This window comes from Lepisma saccharinum, chromosome 9 (assembly GCF_977018435.1).
Source record: "Lepisma saccharinum chromosome 9, izLepSacc3.1, whole genome shotgun sequence".
In the NCBI taxonomy this organism is placed as follows: Eukaryota; Metazoa; Arthropoda; class Insecta; order Zygentoma; family Lepismatidae; genus Lepisma; species Lepisma saccharinum.
In genome coordinates this window covers 39,395,454-39,419,213 of record NC_139237.1, presented here as the reverse complement: position 1 = coordinate 39,419,213, position 23,760 = coordinate 39,395,454, and the positions used below count along the sequence as shown (strand labels likewise).

General features: G+C 37.0%; 1 protein-coding gene across 1 annotated transcript in view; it reads right to left on the bottom strand.

Moving 5' to 3' along the window:
* Positions 1-2,124: 2,124 nt before the first annotated feature.
* The window catches only part of LOC145992394 (glutamate-gated chloride channel alpha-like), a 38,498-nt gene continuing 16,862 nt past the window's right edge, over positions 2,125-23,760 (bottom strand). The window contains exons 3-6 of the mRNA XM_083128774.1: positions 16,141-16,293; positions 8,575-8,773; positions 6,969-7,173; positions 2,125-2,439 (exon numbers count right to left, since the gene is read on the bottom strand). Coding sequence (XP_082984900.1) covers positions 2,239-2,439; positions 6,969-7,173; positions 8,575-8,773; positions 16,141-16,293 — 758 coding nt within the window. The 3' untranslated portion in view covers positions 2,125-2,238. The remainder of the gene's footprint in view (positions 2,440-6,968; positions 7,174-8,574; positions 8,774-16,140; positions 16,294-23,760) is intronic.

The following is a 23,760-nucleotide window of genomic DNA, read 5'->3' as shown; positions in this document are numbered from 1 at the left end:
TATATAAAGAGGGAAAGAGTATAAGAGAGGGATAATGTAAGGGAAATAAAGTATCGAGAGAAAGTGAGTAGGTAGGTGAGAAAAGGGGGAATGGAAAAATATGTAAAAGAAAATAGAGTGCATTGACGACATAAACTGGAGCGAAAACATAGGAAAGAATGACCACGAAGAGAGGGACTAAGTACGAAAAAGTTGATAATGCTGGAAAAGAAAATAGAAAACCAGAAAGAAGATACAAAAATGGTACAGAAAAGATTTGTAGATGAAGGGAAGAAGGGACACTGGCTCGTGGAAATGCAAAGTTAACCAAGTATTTTACATGCATGTTACGGCACACTGAGTTTTTTTTCGGATAGAGACCTGGAATTGTAAAGGTAGGTATTAAATGACTGCGTTCTAGGGGAGCGGGATACACAATAAAGTATTTTGTAATTACCGTTTTTACACTTGTTTTGAAAGGTGTTTAAAGATGGAAATTGTAATGAGGGGTAATTTAGAGGGGGGGTTCATTTACCACTTTGATTATTTGAGTGTTTCTTTACAGCTTTTTTAAAATATATATTTATGGTGCACTCAGTTGCAATTTATATTAACTTTCTATCTTTAAGGATGATAAAATATTGAAACTTACTCGAAAATAAAATTTAAAAACTACTAACATTCACATCATTAACTCTTGCGGCAATTTTTAACAGTGTTGTTTTTTTCTCAGGAATCCAGGCAAAAGAAATATCGAAACCTATAACCTGCCGCAAAATTAGTTTGGTATTGAGAGCTGAAGGAACACGCGTCACGGTGTTGCCATATCGTGCGGTACGGTACACAGTGCAGCCGTCTGACACTGTGTCGAGGAAAACGTGTTATCAAAAGGAACAACAATGATGAAATGTGTTATTGTTTTATCTCTTCATTTCCATCTCCCTTACAACATGAACGAATTAACGAATCGAGCATTGTTTACAGGTTACCTTTTCAATCCATTCTGAAAATATTGAATATATACACTTTCAATAATAATTTCTTTCAGAAGTCCCCGTTAAAGTCTGCCCATCTTTCAATTATACCGCAACTGAAGTGCACAAAAGTGCAGTTGGTGTGGCGTCTGACTTTCACGCGGGAGACGCGCGGTGGTTTGTGGAACTTTTTAAAAATATTCCGAGCGGCAATCCCATAATACCCTCAGAGGTATCATCAGTCCATTCTTTATTCACACTGTGATTGGCGTTTATCCAGGTTTCGTCAAGCCAAACGATTTCGTCAAAATGCTTCGTAACTTCCCTGAGAAAGTAAGGTTTCTCCATCAGTATTTCGCGTCGCGTAGATTAATTTTTTTTGTATGAGAATCCCAGAGATTTTATGACTGTCCTTAAAGATGTTTCCCCACCTTGAAAAAGTCCTGAATCTTTCAAACGAAACGCGCAGTTTACTGATATTCCTCTTTTTTCCTGGGGTTTCCAATTTTCAAGCCTTGCATTGATTTATTTCCACCACATTATATCCCCCCCCCCCCCGCTAGTTTAACAACAGTGTTCTTAGACACGCCGACAGCAGCAGCAGTCCAGTCCAGAAGTTTATTTACAGAAATGATTGGACCTGCATTGTTTTTCTCTTGCTCAAAATATTTGCGCACAGAACAAACGATCTCCCGCGTTTTGCCTTTGAGAGGAATTCCTTTACCGAAAGCTTTCTTTCTTTTAGTGCATGGCCTCTTTCGTACATTGTCATCTCGAGTATTGTCTCCTGTGTTTGATATTCTTCACACAAGCAGAACACAGAAAATTATGTACAAAAAAATTACACACTAAAACAACACGCTATATACAACAAAGAATACGCTAAATTCAATAAACACTACACTAACAGACCGGTTAAAATATCACAGCAACGCAACGCAACAAACAAACAACAGTCCTCTCCCAACAACTTGAAAACTGATCGCAGGAACAATCACCCGATAAGCGGCAACACCGTGATAAACATTTTCTGTTGCTAGGTAACCAGGGCTTGTGTGAAGCACTGGGAAGATTTTGATTGGCTCGCATGCCAGCAACTCACCCTCTCGCAGTGACGTAGACCCGGTTTCTCCACGTGCTTCGCAAGCGTCAATACCAAACTAATTTTGCGGCAGGTATAAGTTGGTTAATTCGTGAAACAAAACTTTCATGTTGCCAATGTAGCAGTTTCTGTTTATTTCCAGGAATTTTAATAACTTTTATCGCATTGTTGCATGAAGACCAATCACAAGCACGACTCCTGCATTGTTGCAGTTCTTCTAAGCGTCAGGTACAGCAGCCAGTAGCCAATGCTGAACAGGGCAAAAGACAGAGGGAAAACCACGATCGCCACGTTGTCTCTTTGGCCAGAAAAATACCTGTAACACCTTCTCCTCAAGCAAATTCTTGTCACCAAACGACGTGTTGTGCCGTAACAGTGTTTACTCTGCTAAGGAGAGACATACAAAGTATTAGATTATGTATTGGAAAGTCTCAGTTAGAATTCAATCATAGATGAGTTCGCAAAATATTGCACTATAATGCAATATTCATATTGTACATTAATTTTGCACCAGAATTTTGTGAATAGATGGATTTTAACCCTGAAACGGACAGGCTGGGTATGAGGTCCAGGTGGTAATAGTTCTCTAAATCCACAATACAAGGTGAGTCAAAAGTCAGGTTACAGAGGAGGGTGCCCTCCTCATTTCGGGTTAATTTCCTGGTGCATGGATCGGTCGACGTGGTCCCGTTGAGTGGCCACCGCGGTCTCCGGACCTGAATGGATTTTTTTTCCTTAGGGGGTCATTTGAAGGCGCTCGTATACACAGTTAAGATTCAGAACATCCAGCATCTGAAGGAACGCATTGTGCAATGTGCAGACATGATTATGCAGGACATTCTGCAAAAGGTTCTGGAGAACTGGAAACATCTCGTGCACAAATGCATTGATGTTCAAGGTACACACATTGAATATATATACTAAAACTCCCTATAAATCTCTATGTAAACTGAGTTTTGACTCATTCTAAAGAACCCCCAACATACAAAACTGTAGCTCACGAGCGAGTAGCGACAGTCTTAGCAACTTGGAAATACATGCTAACAACAACAAACCTGACTTGCTTAACCTATCCACGTGCATATAATTGCAGAAATGAGCATGTAAATAGATTAGGCAGGTGCATACGTGAGTAGGTTAGGTAGGTCAGTTTTGATGCTGTAAGTAGTTCCAAGTTGACAAGGTTGTCGCTAGCCGCTCGTCTTCTGGTCTTTAAGCCATTCTGCTACAATTTCAATTGTAATATACTACATGAGTACAATATATACCATTATATTGTTTTAAAATATAGTATGTATACGTTTCAATAAAATGATGGTTCTAGCTCCTCTGAACCGAATATTTCACCTCGGGCCTGAGAGACTAAACCCGTCTGATTATGTTAGTTTTCCCCAGGGTATATAGGTATATAGTTAAAATAGAATGCATGGAATAAATTCATAAATATTCTGAAGATCTTTTAATTGTTACAGTATCGTAAATTAGAGTATTGTAAGAGGTTCGACATGATATCAGCTCTGTTATCATTTTCCAAAAACAAAATCATTGTAGACAAACCAAACTCCATGGCGGAGTGGTTAACAGGTGCGCCGGGTTCGAATCCTGGCCTGGAAATGGGTGTTTTTGTGAGTATAAATCTATCAATTTCACCCACAACAGAAATAGGGAGAATTAATTGTTACAAGGCTAGACTCGAACACAGGAAGAGATGGATAAAGAGCGAATGAAAAATGGGAATAGCGATAGACAGAAATTATGAGAGGAAGAAAGAAATTGAGACAAACAAAATATTGAGAAATGGAAGAAAAATATAGAGAAACAAAGAAATCGAGAGCGGAAGGAAAAGGAAGAAAAATATAACGACAAAGGAGGAAATAGAGAAGAGAAGGGAAAATATAAAGAGGAGGAAATAGAGAAGAGAAAGGAAAAGATAACGACAGAGGAGGAAATGGAGAAGAGAAAGGAAAGATAACGACAGAGGAGGAAATAGAGAAGAGAAAGGAAAATATAACAACAGAGGAGGAAAAAGAGAAGAGAAAGGAAAATATAACGACAGAGGAGGAAATAGAGAGGAAATAGGAAAAGATAACGACAGAGGAGGAAATTGGGAAGAGAAAGGAAAATATAACGACAGAGGAGGAAATATAGAAAAGAAAGGAGCAGATAACGACAGAGGAGGAAAAAGAGAAGAGAAAGGAAAATATTACGACAGAGGAGGAAATAGAGAAGAGAAAGGAGAAGATAACGACAGAGGAGAAAATAGAGAATAGAAGGGAAAATATAACGACAAAGGAAGAAATAGAGAAAATAATGAAGAAAGAGAGAGAGAGAGAGAGAGAGAGAGAGAGAGAGAGCAAAAGGAAGCGCGAAATGGAAAATGGAAAGAGAGAATATTAGTGGCCATGAAGCAGGGGCACCTTGAAATTACTTCATCTACCCTCAATGCCCTTTTGCACCAATGCTGATTTACTCGCTAGTAAGAGTAAACTTAGAGTTAACCCACGAACCGGCTGATTATCTGTTGCTCCAACAGAAACGTCGTGTAAGCTGGGAATAAAAGGAGGATCAACTTTACCCTCCGAGATCGGCGAGTAAAAGTGGAGTTAACCCAGACGCAGTGCAGTATTGCTGCCATCTGCAACAAGTAATGTATCTCTTTAGATTTTTAAAACTAAATGAATCTGAAATGGGAAGTAATATACTCAAACCATGCATACAAAAAGCTAGAAATATATAGTACGTTATTAAATATATACTTTGGAAGATGGTTATGTGCACACCTTGCAGTACAGAGTTTGTAAAATTGCAGGTGCAATACAAACATAAACATACACCTAGTAGCCGGAGAAAGTGGGCGAAATCTACTACAAACGTCAGTGTAAAACTACTTACTATGATTGCAATCTGCAATAATATATAAAAATTTATTCATGTAAATATTTTTCCTCACCTTTATCAACTGCTTACGTAGCATATCCGCTCGGTTTAAGAAATATTGACCCTGGCAGACCTTGCCAGCTCCTGCTCAGAAATGTGTAGGGTAAGCCTTTTACAGGAAATGGTAAGAAACACTGCCCTTTGGCTAGAGGTGACGGGAGGCCAAGCAAAGGCTTAAATAGGTGCGCATGAGAGCGACACGAGGTCTTTTTACTTGGAATCATCGGAGAATCAGGAGCTATTGGTCTGTTTCCTAAACCGATCAGGATATAAGCTATCCTACACCCTTATCTGCCATTCGCATTGCTCAGATCAGTATAAAACCTAATCATGAGTCTATATTAATGTTATGTTAGCCTGGACCGTTCAGGGCTCTCTCTACCATCAATAGTACTCATCGGGAGGGGCAAGTTGCATCCCTATTTAAGATCCCCGCGTTCATGATGGAACGCTACGCTTAAAATTTTATCGTGGCAGTCACTTGTCACTGTTTACAGATAGAGGTACCAATGCCCTGTTACCTTCATTCTTTCTCTTTATTTTTCTGTCATTCAGCCACACCACTCCTTCTCGAAACAGGTAACCAATCACGTGCTTCCATCTGTATGACGTTTACGCACTTGCTTTGAGGCTAGCCACTATCATAGAATAAAGCCAGGATTTTCTGACTCTCGCAGCCTGCTATGCCTTTCAGATTGGTGCAATGAAAAATGATCCTAACTCAAGGGTTATCCTGACCCGTGGATTTTTAAACTCGCGAGTTTCTGCAAACGGGAATGAATGATAGGCTTCTATAAGCAAGTCAGGCCTGCTTTAGTGGGAAGCATTTCCTTTAATATATTTGCTTACATAAATGCTTGGTAAAAGCTTCCAAAATCTTATAGGAGATAGTACTTGACACAGAAGCATTTCATGTAACATTTCGGTTAGGTTTTGCGATTGTGAAATCTATCTATATAAAAATGGATGTATGTGTGCCTGTGCGTGTGTATATTTGTTTGTTCCAGCATAACTCTCGAGCGCCTGGAGCAATTTCAATCAAACTTGGTACACGTATCATTTGCAATCTGGAAGTAATATTTTGGGGTAGGACACCCCTGGCACCCATAGGGGTGGGGTGGGAAGGGGTGACATGTAAAAATAATCGAGAACTACCGATATTAAATTTCACACAAACAGACATCCGTGACTCTATGCAATCCGCACAAGGATAGTGTTTTTCGGGTTGTCTAACATTCAGGCTGTGTTGCGAATGGAATCCATAGTTTTCGTGACACTCCCAATGCGGATCAACTCCAAGTTCATCACCTATCAGCATGGGGAGTGAGAGGGGGTGAAAAATAAAATGCCACAAATGACCTAGTTTAGTGTCGAATCCATAGTTTTCGGAGTCGCTAAGCTAATTGGTGACATTCACGATCACATTTAAAATTAGTTTCATTTTATACTATAGTTAGAATTCATTTTTTTTCCTGTCTAATACAAGATTGGGATAAATAAATACCCGGGCAACGCCGGGTAATCAGCTAGTATAACATATACAGCATTAAAGGCAGACCGAGTTACACCATAGGCTACATGGCTAGTGCGTTTACAATTGAAACAACTGAAATATTCTTCCATATGTGTGTATAAGAGAGCCATTGATTTGGACATAACAAACACCTTTTTATAGGAAACGTTATTCTTCTCGGCTGCATAGTTATCGGATTATTAAAGTGTGAAGTGATATGGTGTTTACATCTCACACGGCCGCCATTACGCTGCACTCGTGACCTAGAGGTCGCTTCTGATTTCTTATGCTACGGATTCTGGCGTTGAGAAATGCCATGAATTATACCATGGCACCTTAAATGATAAGAGTTTCCATTTTACGCCGTAGCATTGTGGTCATGCTGTGAATGTTAAGAAAACTGTTATCGTCTAAAGTGACCTTACAGATGACTTCATTGTCCCCGACGTGTGTGTTGGCCCACCTGTTGTGCTCCGAAGGCGCCGTTACCCCGCGTGCGAGGCAACCCGTTCATCACTCCGCACATGACGACCCTCTTCGAAGCAGCATTCCTATTCCTCTCGAACAGGATGACCAGGAACTCCAGCAGGGCCGCAAACACAAACACGATGCACGTCAGTAGCCACACCTCCACGGACTTCACGGCTACCGAGGGAGGAGATTGCGATCTGCAAGTGAAAAATTAAACAATTACGCTGCAAAACTACGAAATGCTACACTGAAAGGTCTGGAAATTTGAAAGAAGCGCGCGAATAGTGTGTAGTATTGTCTCGCGGCGGTAGGTGTCTCTCCATGCGTCCAGTGTGGAAGTGACGTCACGCATCTTAACCCAAGTGTCCATGGGCACAAGCACCAATATTTTTCACCAATATTGCGTGGAGAAATGTATTTTGAGATTATATAAGATATATTTTACATTCTGATTTAATTCTTGAATTTTTTGAAGGAAAACTCGGATATATTGATGCTCATATTTTAAACTTAATACGAATATGTCCGACTCAGTAAATCGGAGATACATGACTTCACCTTACTGCAAAGTATTAAAAGTGGAGATATGTTGGTCTGACTCCAATGACTCCAAACAGAGCTCTTCGGAGAGAATTTACTTAAACAAAACTGAAAGCAGTATTTTAGGAGTTACGTTCGTCTAGTTTTCATACGACAATTAATTGTTTCATAATTCATAATTTATAGAGTTGTGAAAAGGCCCGTATCCAGGATTATTTTCAGGGAGGGGTCAGATCCGAAAATGTGGACCAAAGAGAAGATCCGAAATGCGTTGGATTAATTGAGTTAGGTCGTTTGGCTAATCACGACGATGATGATGAGTGATGATAAGAAATTGATGAAGGAACATTCACACAGAACACATGCCCATGGTGATTCGAACCGCCATGATGGTCGGCGAATTGCTGTTGAGTGTTAGATGTCACCACCAATGTTATGGTAGTATTACAGCTAGAGCTAAGTGTACACCCAACGGCAAAAGTAATAGTAGACCGGTTGTCCATTACTCTTCATTCTGTCTGTTTTCCAGTGTGTGATGATCATGGATTGAAAAGGAAACGCCACTAAGCAGATATCAACATCTGCTTCGTATCAACAGAATTCCATTCCTTAAAACAACACGAGATATAGGGGAAGAAAAGAATGAAAATAGTTATGGACAATTTGCCTACTGTTATCTTTGCCGTTGATTGTACAGATTTGCAATGTTATGGTCCAAAGTAAAGGGAAATAACTGAACCCATCGATAGACTAAAGTGAAATTACTCAATGTTGTAGACTGCAGACTTCTGGAGTAACGCGTTCATTTATGCACACAACCTGAAAAATTGTCAATGTCATTTTCTTAGGTTTTATAGGTTCACATTATAATATTTCAGAGTTAGAGGGGGCATGGCCCCCATGGCCCCTCCCCTGAGTACGGACCTGGATGTGAACGTAGAAGACGGCAGAGATGCGTTTTGTTGGTACTGGGTTTGACCGGAGTGAATTATAGGTTAGGTCTGCTATTTAGAAGAATGATAGTTTAATTGATGATTGTGATGATGATGATGTCTCACCTGACCCCTTCGAGCACGGTGATGAGGGCGAGCAGAGTGGTGACGAGGAGCACCATCCTCCCCGGGATGGCGTCTGCAGGGACGACGAAGCTCCCCCAAGAGACGAACACGAAGATGGTGCTGGGGAGGTAGACACCTAGGATGTGACTCTTGATCTCTCGTCGGAGGATCACCCTCACGGACAGCATCGAGAACTTTCCTGCGGGGAAACGCTTCCTGTAGAAATCTTCTCTTATGAAGGAAACTGGTTGTTTACTTTCAATAGAGATCACATGATTCTAATTAGAGAAGGCTTTCTTAAGTCCGCTTTAGACGCTTTAACATTTTGCTAGCATAATTGCTACGTGAATGCTTCCAAAAATCTTATAGCAGATAGATCCTTATACGGAAGCATTTCATGGAACTTTTTGGCTAGCTTTTGCAATTACAATATACAATACATACAGCACGAAAGGCACGTCGAGTTACACCATTTATGTTGAGTGCATGGTGGTTACAATTGAAACAACTAAAATATTCTTTCATACGTGTACAGTAAACGCTATAAAGTATATGTATTTAAGCAGCGCCATTGTTTTGTACCTAAAACAATTTAATACGAAACGTTATTCCTCTCGGTTGAAGAGTTATCGTCTTTTAAAAATGTGAAGTGATGCATTGTTGACATCTCACTCAGCCGCCATTATAGCTGCACTCGTGATCTAGAGGTCGCTTCTGATTGGTTGTTCGTGAAAAATTGGATTTTGTAATTCTTGAATATTTGAAAACAAACTCTTGGTAAAGTGATGCATACAATTTGAGTGGAATACTTACAGATTAATATAAGGGATCCCGGGTTCGATAGCCGGTGGAGGCACTTAGTGGTTCGGATCCCACTTTAAACTGTAGGTCCAGTCCCAATTAACCTTACTGAGCATAAAGTAGACTTTTAACACCAACTCAATCAATCAATCACAAACTAATATTGATCAATATTTTGAACAACTTTCATTATTATCATTTTCAGGCAAGGGTATTGGTATCGCCAGGAGTCTGTAAGGGACATTTCAGACCGGAGCGACAAGCGGGACGCAACGCATGTCGCTTGGAAACGATGCAATCAAGAGCAACGTTTCACAGCGTAGCGGCAAGGGAGGCCGCACAAGCCTGAGTTCGATTGGTGAAACCTTGAAGCGACAGGTATCGGTGTGAAATGTCCCTAAGAATATCGGCATGTGTGTGGGTATTGGTTCAAAGTGGTATCGACTTAGCAGTAGTCAGTCCCCACACATTCACGATCTAGGCCATCTTTGGAGGTGGCGATCAGCACCACACATCAACCTCCTTTATACCCCAGATCCAAGGGTGGGTAAACCCCAGAGTCGCTTTATTTAGGGACATTACTGAAGAAATTCACACCTGACATCACACATCTCATGTCTACCGCGTGGGAGGCAGGCGTCCTGTCAAGTCCTGCCACCGCAGATATGCTTATGTAATATATATGTATAACATAATGAGATAAGTTACAGTACAACGCTAGTGTTCGTAGAATTACACACTTAATTTTCCACTAACATGTGCAAGATTTCATTATTATTTATAAATGTATTAATTTTCCTAAATGTTAATATAAGACTGCGTTAATTTGAATAGTTATCGCATATAATTTTTATGATATGTTCCTAGTTTGATTTATTATGTTTTATTGTATTTTCAATTTATTTTACATTTTTCCTATGTAGTTATTATTTTCATTTTTCACTTTTATCTTTGTCGGAAGGTTTCTTCTGAGGGCAGCTCATGAGACCGAAAGACTTCTCTTAAATAGAGGCCTTTTTATTTTATCATATTCTACAATATAATGGTTTATGTATATGTACTATTGAATTGTATAAAATTGACGATTTATGGAACCGAGGTTATCCAGTCGGTAGGACGTTTAACTGCGACGCGGGAAATCCGGATTTGATTCCCGGTGTGGGTAATCCCAAGTGGAAAGTGTTTCAGTAATATCTGTGACTAGAGCGGCTCTGGGGTTTACTCAGCTTTAAAAGAATGGGTACCTGGGGAAGGAGTAAAGGCGACCGGAGCGTGATGCTCATCACATCACCTCCACGAATGGCTGAAATGTGTGATGCGCTATCTCCCCACACACTTACAAGGTATGTTGCAATGTGCAATGTGCTAAGTTTTACCTTAGCTTAGCATAATTTATATGTGCTCATTCTAAATATGCTAGAAGACATATGTACAAGGTATTATACTCATGCTGGAAACATTTGCTTTAATATTCCCTTTTATGCAGATACTCAAAAGTTGATGTCACAATTGTGTTGCTAATTTTAAATTCTGTTTGTATTAATAATGGAGAGCCGCGTAGTGGCAACGCCTTCGCGTTGTAATCAAAGGGTGCCTGGCTCGAAACCCGGTGGAGGCATGTAGAGGTTCGGATGCCGCTATAAACTCAACATCCCGTCTCGATTAGCCTACCTGTGCATGAAGTGCCTTTAAAATCCAAACAAACTGTATAAACAATGCATGGATCCCACTTTAAACTGTAGGGCCAGTCCCGATTAGCCTTACTGTGCATAAAGTGGACTTAAAACAACAAATCAATCAATCAAATCAAGCAAAAGCTATTGTGTTTTTCTGTGTTTGGTAAACCACATTGATATATTTGTCGTGACTGATGTATTTTGCATTTGTGTCATTGTTTAGCGTACCACAATGGTACTTCATAAGCTTTTGGATATTTCTTGCGAATTCCATGTAAAGATATGGTTGCGTGACTTTCATTTCACCCTGCCTTCAACTCACTTGTTTGTTTTTACATAGCTACCTGAACAACCTTGCATGTACATCTGAATATTTGTTTCCACAGTGTCCAGTCCAGTGATCATTATATGTTTGTTACGCTGGATCAATATAGTGCAATATGTTTATTTTGAGAGTCTTCACTTTTACGAGATGTATCGATTGTGACAAGGATGTATTGCGTTATCGAATCGATTCCTATCTAGTGCATTCGGAAGTGGTCAAATTTTTATGTGATGATGATGAAATTAACTACCCCCTGCACATTGAATTGAATTATTGTTTCAAGTCCACATTATGCACAAAAAGGTTAATTTGGACTTGCAGTTTAAACTAGGGTCCGAACCACTGTGCCATGTGCCTCCACTGGGTATCGAACCCGGGACCTCAAAGCTATGACGTTACCAAAACACCACTGGCCCGTAGCTAGAATTGATCTCCGGGGGGGCTCACGGGTTATCGGGGGTGGTGGGGCTTTGTAAACCACGTATTAAAAAAGTATTAAATTAAGGGAAAGTTATGTGTGTGTGTGTGGGAAAGGGGAGAATTACGTTAATATAAAACATAAAATTTATACATCATACCATACATAAAAATAACACAAATACTATAGTTATTTTCTATATCTTCTAAAACATCTCTTCAAGGGTTAAATGATTGTTACTGACATCATGCTTTACTACGTACTCCATACTACTTTTGATGATACAGATACAAGAAAAATGCACAATATTCAATCACAGTGCCTACCGTGCATTACATTCCACCCTCGGCCGAAGCAATAAAACTCGCCTTCGTTCCCAAAACTTGGGTATTGTTGATCTTTGACGCAGATGTGGAAGGAATGTTATACAAATAAAGAAGCTCCCCTATGAAAGAACTTTCTAAAGTCTAAAGAATCTTCTGAATTCTTCCGTTACTTTAGACTTCTGCTCATAAACAAGATGAGCGAATGTAATAGTTGCTCTTCATGCTCTGTGAATTTATTCTTCACCAAGCTGTGAGCAAAATAATATCAGCTGTCTCTCTTCACTGCAAATAAATTATACAAAATAGTTTTACAGAGGGCTGACTGCAGTGCCAGGGGCGGGGGAAGGGCTCATCCCCCATGCCCTCTGCCTAACTACGGGCCTGCTACATCATCGGGGAGCCCCTTACCCATTGTAATAAGCTGTAAAGGCATGTGGGGGTGAATGTAGGGCCCCACACGTTCACATCTTAGTGACATCGCTATTTAACCAATTGCGACGTTATATGAACGTTTGATAACCCTGTATTGGTTGATCATCCTGTGAGGAATACTGCTCTCATTCGCAGATCGAGTTTATCGCGGCACTTCTTTGTTGTAGAGCTATCAATATAATTTATAGAGACGCTGGGCATATCCAAAATGCATGCGACATTTTTATTGAACGGGACTGTACCTATTTGTTAGAGGCTGGTTAAATCTCAGAGACTCTATGCACAGACATTACTGAAAACGTTTTCACCTGACATAACTCACCCCAAGAGTTTAACATGGGTCGTCTGCGTGACAGACAGCACGACATCTCTGATGACACCCTAGGATGAGATTTAGTGTCCATTTAGAAGTTAGTTCTCAAAATAAAATTCGAAAAGAAATCCAATACAGCATGAGAATGCTCTTACAAAGCAACTTTCCCAAAATACATGAGTACTGAAGTATTATCTGGAAAGGAGGTACTAAAATTATAAGGGGGGGGGACTCCCTGCATTCAGGGCTAAACGCTTTTTGCCCTGGTGCATTTAAATTGAAATAAAAACCAGGGCATCAGCTTTCTCTGAATTGCGGTTTCCCGTTTATCTATTCACAAACTTTATTTGGGCTTACATGTATGTAAGTGAGTACAATATGTTACAAAACGTAATTTTATTCCCAGCCTATTCAGGAATTCAGGACAGGTCAGTTACACACTCAGGTTTGTACTACCTATTATTATTTTGATCTTAACTCTAATTGCAAATAGGGATTAAAGATTATGAGAATAGTATATTGGTTTAGTTTTGTTTCAGTTCTAGAAATTGTTTGTTTAGGTTTATCTATGATTACACTGCCCAACAATGAAAATGCTTCGGAGATAAAAGTAATCAATTCTTACTAATTTGAGGGTGCTGATAACGAATATGATATTAGTTTTTGAAGATTGGTTCTAGTTTCGAAGAAATACATTATCGCCGCATGTGCTCCGGCGTGCAAAATAAGGGTTCATGACAACAGTGGCTCTCTGCATATTTCAATAAACATCCATTGTTTGACGGTTAGCTTTATCAAGAAATTTCACGCCAATCATAAAGAAAGCCTACCACTTGTACTTTGGTTGTAAAGTGGGATGATGGACAAGAATTGGGCACCACACATTTGTTGTAATATGTGTTCGACAAATTTGGAGGACTGGCTGGGCTACATGGAAAAAGACCATGCATGGCGTTTGCAGTTCCAATGATATGAAGAGAACCGACAGATCATACTTCAAACTGCTTTTTTTGCATGGTTCCTCCAATTAAAGGCCTATCCAGAAAGAAAAAAGTTGACTATCACTTATCCCAATATTCCTTCAGCTATTCGTCCTGTGCCACATTCTGAAGAACTACCTGTTCCACAACCTCCAGCATCGTACTCCAGTGATTCATCCGATGAAGAGCAAGCAAGAGGCGGCCAAACTCGACACAGGAATGCCAAATCCTGTTGCAGATTCCTCATCATCCATCGATCCTGACTTCACAGCCAACATATCATCATCTAATCGCCATCTGATCACTCAACATGAATTAAATGACCTTGTGAGGGACCTGCGGTTGTCAAAAAGTGGCGCAAAACTACTGGCATTCAGACTCAAGCAGTGGGGAGCTCTTGCTGAAGATGTTAAAGTATCCGTGTTTCGAACATGTCAGAAACCCCTGGAAGAGTATTTTTCAGTGGAAGGTGACATAGTGCGTTGTAAAAATGTGACTGGTCTTATGAGTAAACTTAACATAGAACATAATCCCGATGAATGGCGGCTGTTCATAGATGCATCAAAACTAAGTCTGAAAGCTGTGTTAGTGAACAATGGAAATGTGTTGACATCAATCCCAATCGGTTATGCAGTGCACTTGAAGGACACATATGCAAAAATGGAAAAACTGCTGAAAGCCAAAAATTATAATGAATACAATTGGAATATTTGTGGCGACTTAAAAGTTCTAGCCATACTTCTTGACCTGCAGCTCGGATACATAAAATACTGCTGTTTTTATGCGAGTGGGATAGCTGTGATAAGGCTTCCCACTATATAAGGAAAGACTGGCCACTCCGTAAATCTTTGGAGCCAGGAACAAAGAACGTTCAACATGTTCCTTTGGTAGCTCCCAGCAGGGTTTTACTTCCTCTTTTACATATTACACTAGGTTTAATCAAGAACTTCATTAAAGGTATGAACCAAGCCAGTGATGCATTCAAGTATATTCTGCGTAAGTTTCCACGAATCAGTGAAACTAAAATCAGGGAGGGCCTTCAGACTCGAGAACTCCTCAATGATACTGAATTTGACGCACTGTTAGAAGATAAGGAGAAGATTGCATGGTACTCTTTCCGAAACGTGGTGACAACGTTTTTGGGAAACGTGCGGTCTCAGAATTATAAGGAACTAGTGGAGCACCTAATATATTCCTACCAAGCAATGGGGTGTCATATGTCACTAAAAATACATATGTTACACTCCCACATAAACTTCTTCCCAGGAAATTGCGGAGCAGTCAGCGATGAACATGGAGAACATTTCCACCAAGTTATATCTACAATGGAGAAACAATATCAGGGCCACTGGAGCAAGTCTATGCTTGGATAATCGCCAGAGATGTTCCAGAACCACAATACAAGCGACAGGCAAAGAGGCGCCGTTTGTAATATCCATGTAAGTAATGTTTTTATGACATTCATTTTGTACACGTGTTAATTTCCTATTAACACCACATCACACATATTTCTTTTGATTACACTTAAACTCGAACCAATTCAGCATTTTTATTATTATTTTCGTATTCAGCACCCTCAATTCCATAAGGAAATGTACTTTTCATTTCCGAAGCATGAAAAAAGTTAAAATTTGTTGTCCAGTGTTATTATTACAAAATGAGAAATTGGAACATGTTATTCCGTTTAATGGATAAAACATTATAATTGGAATATATAATATCCTGTAATACAAATTACTGTATGAGTTTATATATATATATATATATATATATATATATATATATATATATATATATATATATGCAGGGTGACTACAGGGTGACATGTAATTAAATGTATTCCCTGAAAGGGGTTAAAGTAGAGACAATTTGCAATAAATTTGATCATATGATACCCCGTCCGAAAATTAGTAGCTTTCGAGATAATCGAATTTCTATTTTTTTTTAAAAAATTACAATTTTCCACATAAAAAGATGAATTGAGAAAAAACTGCTCATTGTATGGCACATATTTCAGCGTTTTCTGATAGCTAACAAATAAGTGGTTCGTTGAAAAAAAAAAGTTTTTCCCAAAAAACAATCACATGTAAGTAACGGGTGGGTGTAAACTTAGAAGTGGTGATAAAAAAACACACTCTTAGTTTACTAGGCAACGTATTAATAACAAAAATGGTATGACACGAAGCGTACAAATTACTTAAATTTCTTCCTTGAGTCATACTTCCTTCCTCGTAGTTTGGGTAATTAGATTAATTGTGAAAGTAGTTTATTTTATTTTTTCCAAGGGTTACTCACCAAAAGAGCGATTCAGTACTTGTGGCGTTGGTATCCCACAAAGAATCACCGTGTGTTGGGGTAGCTTAGTTTCTTTCCTCCCGCTGTCGAAGCCGAACTCCAAAGGGGCTCTAGAGAACCAGTGCATCTGTATGTTCTCGAACTTCTCCCTCGCTGGAAAAACATTGAGAGTTAATTTTTCATTAATTCCAAATTAATTAGCTACTCGCAGGATGTTTTCTCCAAAAAGGGGGGGGGGGATATTAAGATTTCACATCTTGCCCTTCAGTAAAAAAAAAACTTGTAGGATTTGTTGTTGTTATTACTATTATTGGTATATTATTATTTATGAGTTGGTGTTTTAAGTCCACTTTGTGCACAGTAAGGGTAATCGGGGCTGAGCCTAAAGTTTAAAGTGGAATCCGAACCACTATGTGCCTCCACCGGGTATCGAATCCGGGACCCCTTGATTACAAGGCGACGACGATACCACTGCGCCATCTGGAGCCCCTTTATTATTATTATAACTTAACAAATCATAAAATACAAATTGATTTGAAAATACTTCCACGTTGTATACAAGTACAAGTTCAGACTCTAGCTTGGTCGTCTTCTAATCAAGACTTCCCGGGTTCGATACCCGGTGGAGACAGATAGTGGTTCGGATCACACTTAAAACTTTAGTTCCAGTCCCGGTTAGCCTTACTGTGCATAAAGTGAACTTAAAACACGAAACTCAATCAATCAATCAACAAGTTCAGACTCGAGTTTACTATTTAGATAACAACTGGATTAGCTTTGCTTCCTATCCGTGAATATCTATCACTTTGTTGATGAACAGTACCTTGTCTCTGTATACTTTTTCACAATGAAGATATATCAAACAGAGAGCATTTAAGTCTTTCCTGGTACCTCTGGTCCATATTTTTAGTGCCGAATAGTACTGTAAATAAAAAGTAATAATTGAAAATGTCGGTGCATGAATTACCAAGGTGAGATCTCCGCTTTTCGTAATCCCGAACATCCGAGAAATTCCAAAGAATCTTACTTAAGCTAGGTAAATTCTTGATATTTTCTACACTAGTATAGTTTTTTTTTAATTAACAGTTTTTATTCCAGAAGTGCAGAAACAACCACTTGAAGAGGAAATAGTGTGTATACAATTAGAGATTTTTTAAATCGAATCGAGAAATTTCGAAAATATCCCGCCCCGAAATTTTTTCGACCTTGTCGGGAAATGGAGAAAATTGAAGACTAAAATTGGTAAACGCTGTAAGTGCCACAATAATTCAAACACCGTTTTCCACATTAATCTGTGAAATGTGCCATGCTTTGTAATGTTGTAAACGTGAAATGTGGCTGGTAGCCCTCTAAGTAAATTCAAAGGGCGTGTAACGAGATCACTAGTGTGCACGTTCTTACGGGCTGATGTGCTGAACGATGCGATTTCCCAACACTTTCACTTTTGGCACTTACCACATTTACCACCTTTAGTCCTCAATTTTCAGTCCCTAATGTCAAAATTATTAATATTTCCTTCACAATTCCATCCCGATCACCCTACCGCAGTGAACATGATTCTAATGTCTCTTGTGAAAACGTTCTCATGTTATTTTGTTGAACGTGGCAGTTAATTTGGAAATGTAGCGCTGTATTTCCATGATGGGTTGTACAAATAATCATGTTAAGTGATTCATTCATTCATACTTTATTGGTTTTAGCTGTTATACCAGCTCTACACCAAGTGTCCTAAAAAAATATGTCATGCATGACACTGTTACACAAATTACAAATTTTGAATATATACAGTTTTCTTATACATAATTTATCTACATCATTATCATACAAATTTAAAATTGATAATAAATACAATTGTTATATCTGGTGACTATATCAAGTTACACATTTTGAATATTTACAATTTTCATATGTCTATATTAATATCATGAAAAAATCTACAAATGATAAATACAATTGTTACATCTGGTGACGATATTAAACAGGATAAAGAAGTTGGAAGAGGTATTCCTTTCTTTATTAGATTCTTGAATAACATCTCCCTTTGAGTGGTATAAAGTGGACATTGAAATATAACATGATGAGCATCTTCCTGATCTAGATTGCACTTGCACATAGATGAATTTACTAAAATAATTTTATATAAATGGTGATTTAAACGTATGTGACCTGATCTCAATCTTAGTATTAAAACTAAAAACTTTCTGGGTATATTAAATGTATAAAACCACGGAGTCTTATTGTTTAAATTTAGTACACTTTTATATGAATGACCCATATATGTAAATTTTTGTTTGACCCATATCTCCCAATCTTGTTGAATTTTGTTTTTAACTCTTGGTAACATATCTGTATATGATAATAATATATTCGTTCTGTGATCCATAATTCTTGCTTCTTTAGCATTTTATCTGCCAGTTCATTATAATGAAACCCTGAATGTGCTGGTATATATGCAAAATGAATTGTCCTTCCCTCTGTAGATAACTTACCATACAATCTTATTATGTAAAGTACCAATGCTGATGCCTTATATAACTTTTTATATGAAGATTGCACACTGTACAAAACACTTTTAGCATCTGTTAATATTAATATCCTTTTATCTGGAATATTATTAATGTACATCAATGCACGATATATTCCATATGCTTCTGCCGAGAAAATAGAACACTCTCCAGGTAGTCTAAACTTTTTAATATTTCCATTTGAAGAGTCAATAAAAGCACATCCTACTTCTTCTTTATTTTTTGATGCATCTGTGTATATGAATCTATAATTCTCCCAATTTTCTAAATATGATTGAATATTTGTATAACTTGTTAATGAAACATTCCTTACCGGTATTTGATCATATGAAATTTCATAAATTGGATGTTTGCTATGCGTTATTATTGTAGAAAATAAATCTTGAAATTCTATTTTACATTGTAGGAAAGTTGAATATTGTCCCTTTATTTTGTTCTCTTGATATAAAATCCATTGGTCTTGCATAAGTTTATTTACTGGATGTTCTTGTGTTTCCCAGCACTTGAAAACGAATTTATTTGTAATCCATTTGCATCTATACTTAAATGGTTTTTCTATGGATTCTAAATAAACTCCTACATTGGGAGCTGAATTCATGAGACCCAATGATCTCCTCAAGACTTTTCTTTCTAAACTATCTATCTTAGATAGAATTCTTTCTGTAGCATTTCCATATATGCTGCATCCGTATTCTAGCTTAGGCCTAAAAAAAGTTTTTGTAAAATAAAAGCATTATTCTTGGGTGAGCACCCCAATTAGTATTTCCTAAAATTTTAAGCATGTTGAAAATTTTTTCATCTTTAGCTTGTAAATACCTTATATGATCCATCCACATTAATTTTCTATCAAAATTAATTCCTAAATATTTTATTTTATTTTGAAATGGAATACCAGCAATTTGTGTCAACGTATTTGGATATTTATGTTCACTTTTGTTATTAAAACATACAGCTGCTGACTTGTTCTGTAATATGATAAAGTTCATTCTCTCCAGCCAACATTTCAGTTTATAAAAATTATTTTCTATTGTCTGAATACCTTCATATGGATTACAAAATGATCCTAATATACACAAGTCGTCTGCATACTGAATTATTTTTATTGTAGAATTATGAAATTGAAATATTCCTCTCATATATATATTAAATAATAATGGACTCAGTGGACTTCCCTGAGGTAATCCTTGTGAAGTGGTACGGGGCCCACTAAGTGTGTCCTGAAACCAAAATAATATTTTCCTATTTATCATCAAGTTCCATATTATCTTCAAAATTATTTTCGGAGTATTTGTCTGATTTAACATATCAATTAAAATATGAGGATCAACGCTATCATATGCACCTTGTATATCTATAAAATGAGCAAATGTATATTGTTTCTTATACATTGCATTTTGAACATGCAATGTTAATGTTGATAATGCATCAATACAACCCTTGTTTAGCCTAAAACCGAACTGATAGGGATAAAAATATTGTTCTTTCTGAAAATACCACTCTAATCTTTTTAATAATAATCTTTCAAATATCTTCTCAATTGTAGGAGCCAACGTAATAGGTCGATATGATTCAGCTTCTTTCGGATCTTTAGTTGATTTAAGTATAGGTAGTATCAGATGTGTTTTCCAGTTTTGTGGCACATTTCCACTTCTCAGAATATTATTATAAATATTTACAAGTACTTTTAATGCATTGTCTGATTGATGTCCTATCATTTCATACGTTATTCCGTCGTATCCTGGAGCTGTTGATTTTATATTACTTATAGTATCTCTTAATTCTTGCAATGTTATTTTTGAATAAATTTCATCACTGGAACTTATATTATTTATAATCTCGGGTATTTTATTTCTTACATAACTAGGTGTAAACTTTTTTTCAAAATGTTCTTGCCAAATTGTTGTTATAGGTGAAACTCTAATTTTATGTCCTTTTTTAAGAAAATTTATTTTTTTCCAAATTGTGTTTGTTTTAACAGATGGTGATAATGATTCACAGAATTCTTCCCATGCTTGCCTTTTTGCTTTATTAAAGATACGTTTTGCTTTAGCAATTACTTGTTTTAAATTTATCCAATTATTTGGCAAAGGTTGTTCAGCAAATATTTCAGACAATCTTATTCTTTCTTCCTTTGCATCTTGACACTCATCATTCCACCAACTTATAGTAGGAAAGTTGTTTTTATTATTAATTTTCTTCCGTTTAGCTATAATATCCATTGCATATGTTATTAATTGTAAATAACGTTGACACGTTATGTTTTGTTCCTGTTTAATATCTTCCATTGAGATATAAGAGTCCAAAATTATAGAATATAATTCCCAATCGATGTTTTTAACCTGCCACCTTCTAATTGGTAATGAATATATTTTAGGTACTGAGTGTGCATCATTTAACAGTGTAATGAAAATTGGCAAATGATCACTACCCCTATTCACAAAATCTACTTCCCAAAACAATTTATTTATTATATTATTTGACACAATAGTTAAATCTATGCCTGTTGGTGATTTACCATTCCATGGATAATGAGTAGCTGACCCATCGTTCATGAAATGTAATGATCGATCACTAATCCAGTCCAAAATACTACATCCTAATGCATCTCTATAATTACAACCCCATGCTTCATGATGAGCATTCATATCACCTGTGATAATGACATTGTCGTGGACATAATTTCATAAAAGTGTGTTACTTTAATATGTTGAGATTTATAACTCGATGGAATATAAATTGAAACTATTGTACACTCTAATGTGTTCATCTTAATTTTCACTGCTATTAATTCTACATTAAATAATTTTATCAACCCTAATGATTCTGGTAATGTTACTCTCTTAAATTTTATACTTTCATGTATATATAAACCTACACCTCTTGTATCTTTAGTAAGTAAATTAGATATTAACTCGTAATGAGGTATTTGATAATATTGATGCTGTCTACCACGAAATTCGGACAAACTCAATATACCTGGATGAAATTCATTTATAATTTGTAATACTTCTAATCTTCTAGCTGTAAATGAATTTATATTCCATTGCACTATAAAAGACATACCTATTGATCCTCTTCTACAAGTTTAACTTTCTGATAATATTGCAATTATCTTTCCTATAATTTGTTGCATTGAAATTAAAATCTTCTGTTTCTTCCTGGAATCATTTAAATCACGAACTGATTCAATCATGTCTGGTAAAAGGTCCAACAATGACTGATATATTTCCTTTTGTCTACAAGAAACTGATTTACGATCCGAATATCTTCTGCAATTTATATTGTCCATATCTTGTTCTTGCTTACTATAAGGGGATTCTCTCAAATATACTGGATATTTATATTTTATTTGTTCTTTTTCTGTGTCTGATGAGGATGAAGAATCCACGTTCACATCCTTTTTGTTTTCCCGTGGGAGTTGTACAATACGTCTTGTAGCCGTTTTCATAATCTTCTTTGGAGGTGATGTAACAACTTTGCTGTATTGTACTCTAATTTTATGACCACTATTCTCTTTTGCTATTTTCTTTTGTTCCGCCATTTGAGTTACAAAACTCGCACAATAACTCTCTCTGCCCTCCTTGCAACTATCACTTGTTGGTGCATTCTTCTCATTCACATAACTCTTTTTGATGGGAGGGAATTCCAATCCGCTTCTTCGAACAGTTTCATGTTGAAATTGATCCCTAAATAATTTAATTTTTTGTTCACATGATATATTTTTTGAATTATTTCCCGTCACAATACCTTTTGCTTCATAGTATGAGATGTTTCTCTCGGCCATAATAATTTGAATTTGCTTTTCATCCTGATATTTTGAGCAAGCACATTTTGTTGCAAGCATTATGATCTCCTTTGCAATTTATACATGTTTCACTCATTTCGCAGTTTCCTTCGTGATAATCTTGGCCACATTTATAACACAATTTTTTACCCTTGCACTGTTGACCTGTGTGAGCAAATCTGAAACATCTATTACATTGCAACACTGGTTTCACACGTGGCACTACCTCAACTATTTGTTTTCCAACTGCTATGTATTGTGGTAAAACTGTCCCCTTAAAAGTTACACATAAGACTTGAGTAGGTTCAAGCTTAAATGACCCATCATTCCGCCATATTTTCTTCTTCATTCTTTCCATCTTAGTCACTAGCACTGGGCTTTCTATACTGCTTTCCAAATACTGCATTTCAAATTCTGTGGGTATTCCAAACACAAGGCCTTCCTTCTCCACTAAAGATTTAGGAATTCTGGCATTTACTCCTAACTTGTCTAATAACACTTTATTTTTCACAAAGTTATTAGCTTCTTGTGACGTGTTGAATAATGCTCGAACTCTATTTCGTCCACTTTGATCTACATACTTTACTTTCACATTATTATCCATCAACATATATCCAACTTTAACTGGATGCAAATTTCCTAACTGTTGGTTTCTACTTTCTATTATCACTAAATAGGGTTCGTTGGCACCTATGTCATACTGGTATATTTTTTCTTCATGATTGGTAGTGTGTTCCATCATAGAACTTTTGTTACCCATTTCATTTTGTATTGTATTGTTCTTTCTTTTATTCGGCCCATTTACTTTGTGTGAAATGTCCATGACATCATTTACATCATTTTCTTCATGTTTTGAATCAGATATTATATCAATATTATCACTGGTTATAGTATTATTGCATATAGCACTATGTCCGTCCTCAACAATATTGCTTCCCTTTTGATCCATTATGATAAATAAACGAGACAGTTAAAGCACATCTCTAATACAATCCAAAGGGATATTGAACGTCTTAAATTGTAATAGATTTGATTATTATCAATCAACTTTTGTCCTTTTCTATCACAATAGATAATAATCTAAACACTACTTAATCTTACTACACAAGTCCTTCAATTAAATGCACATAACATTCCAATTGTTCAATTACAGACATAAAAATATCCTCCGGCCTCATGTTAAGTGATTTAGCTGAGTTATTAATTAGAATGACATTTGTTAGTGGCTGGAAGTTGCGAGAAAATAATCTCTCGTTTATTGCAAGATTGCAAGGAAAAGGCAAATCCATAACCAATTGCAGCAGTTTACGT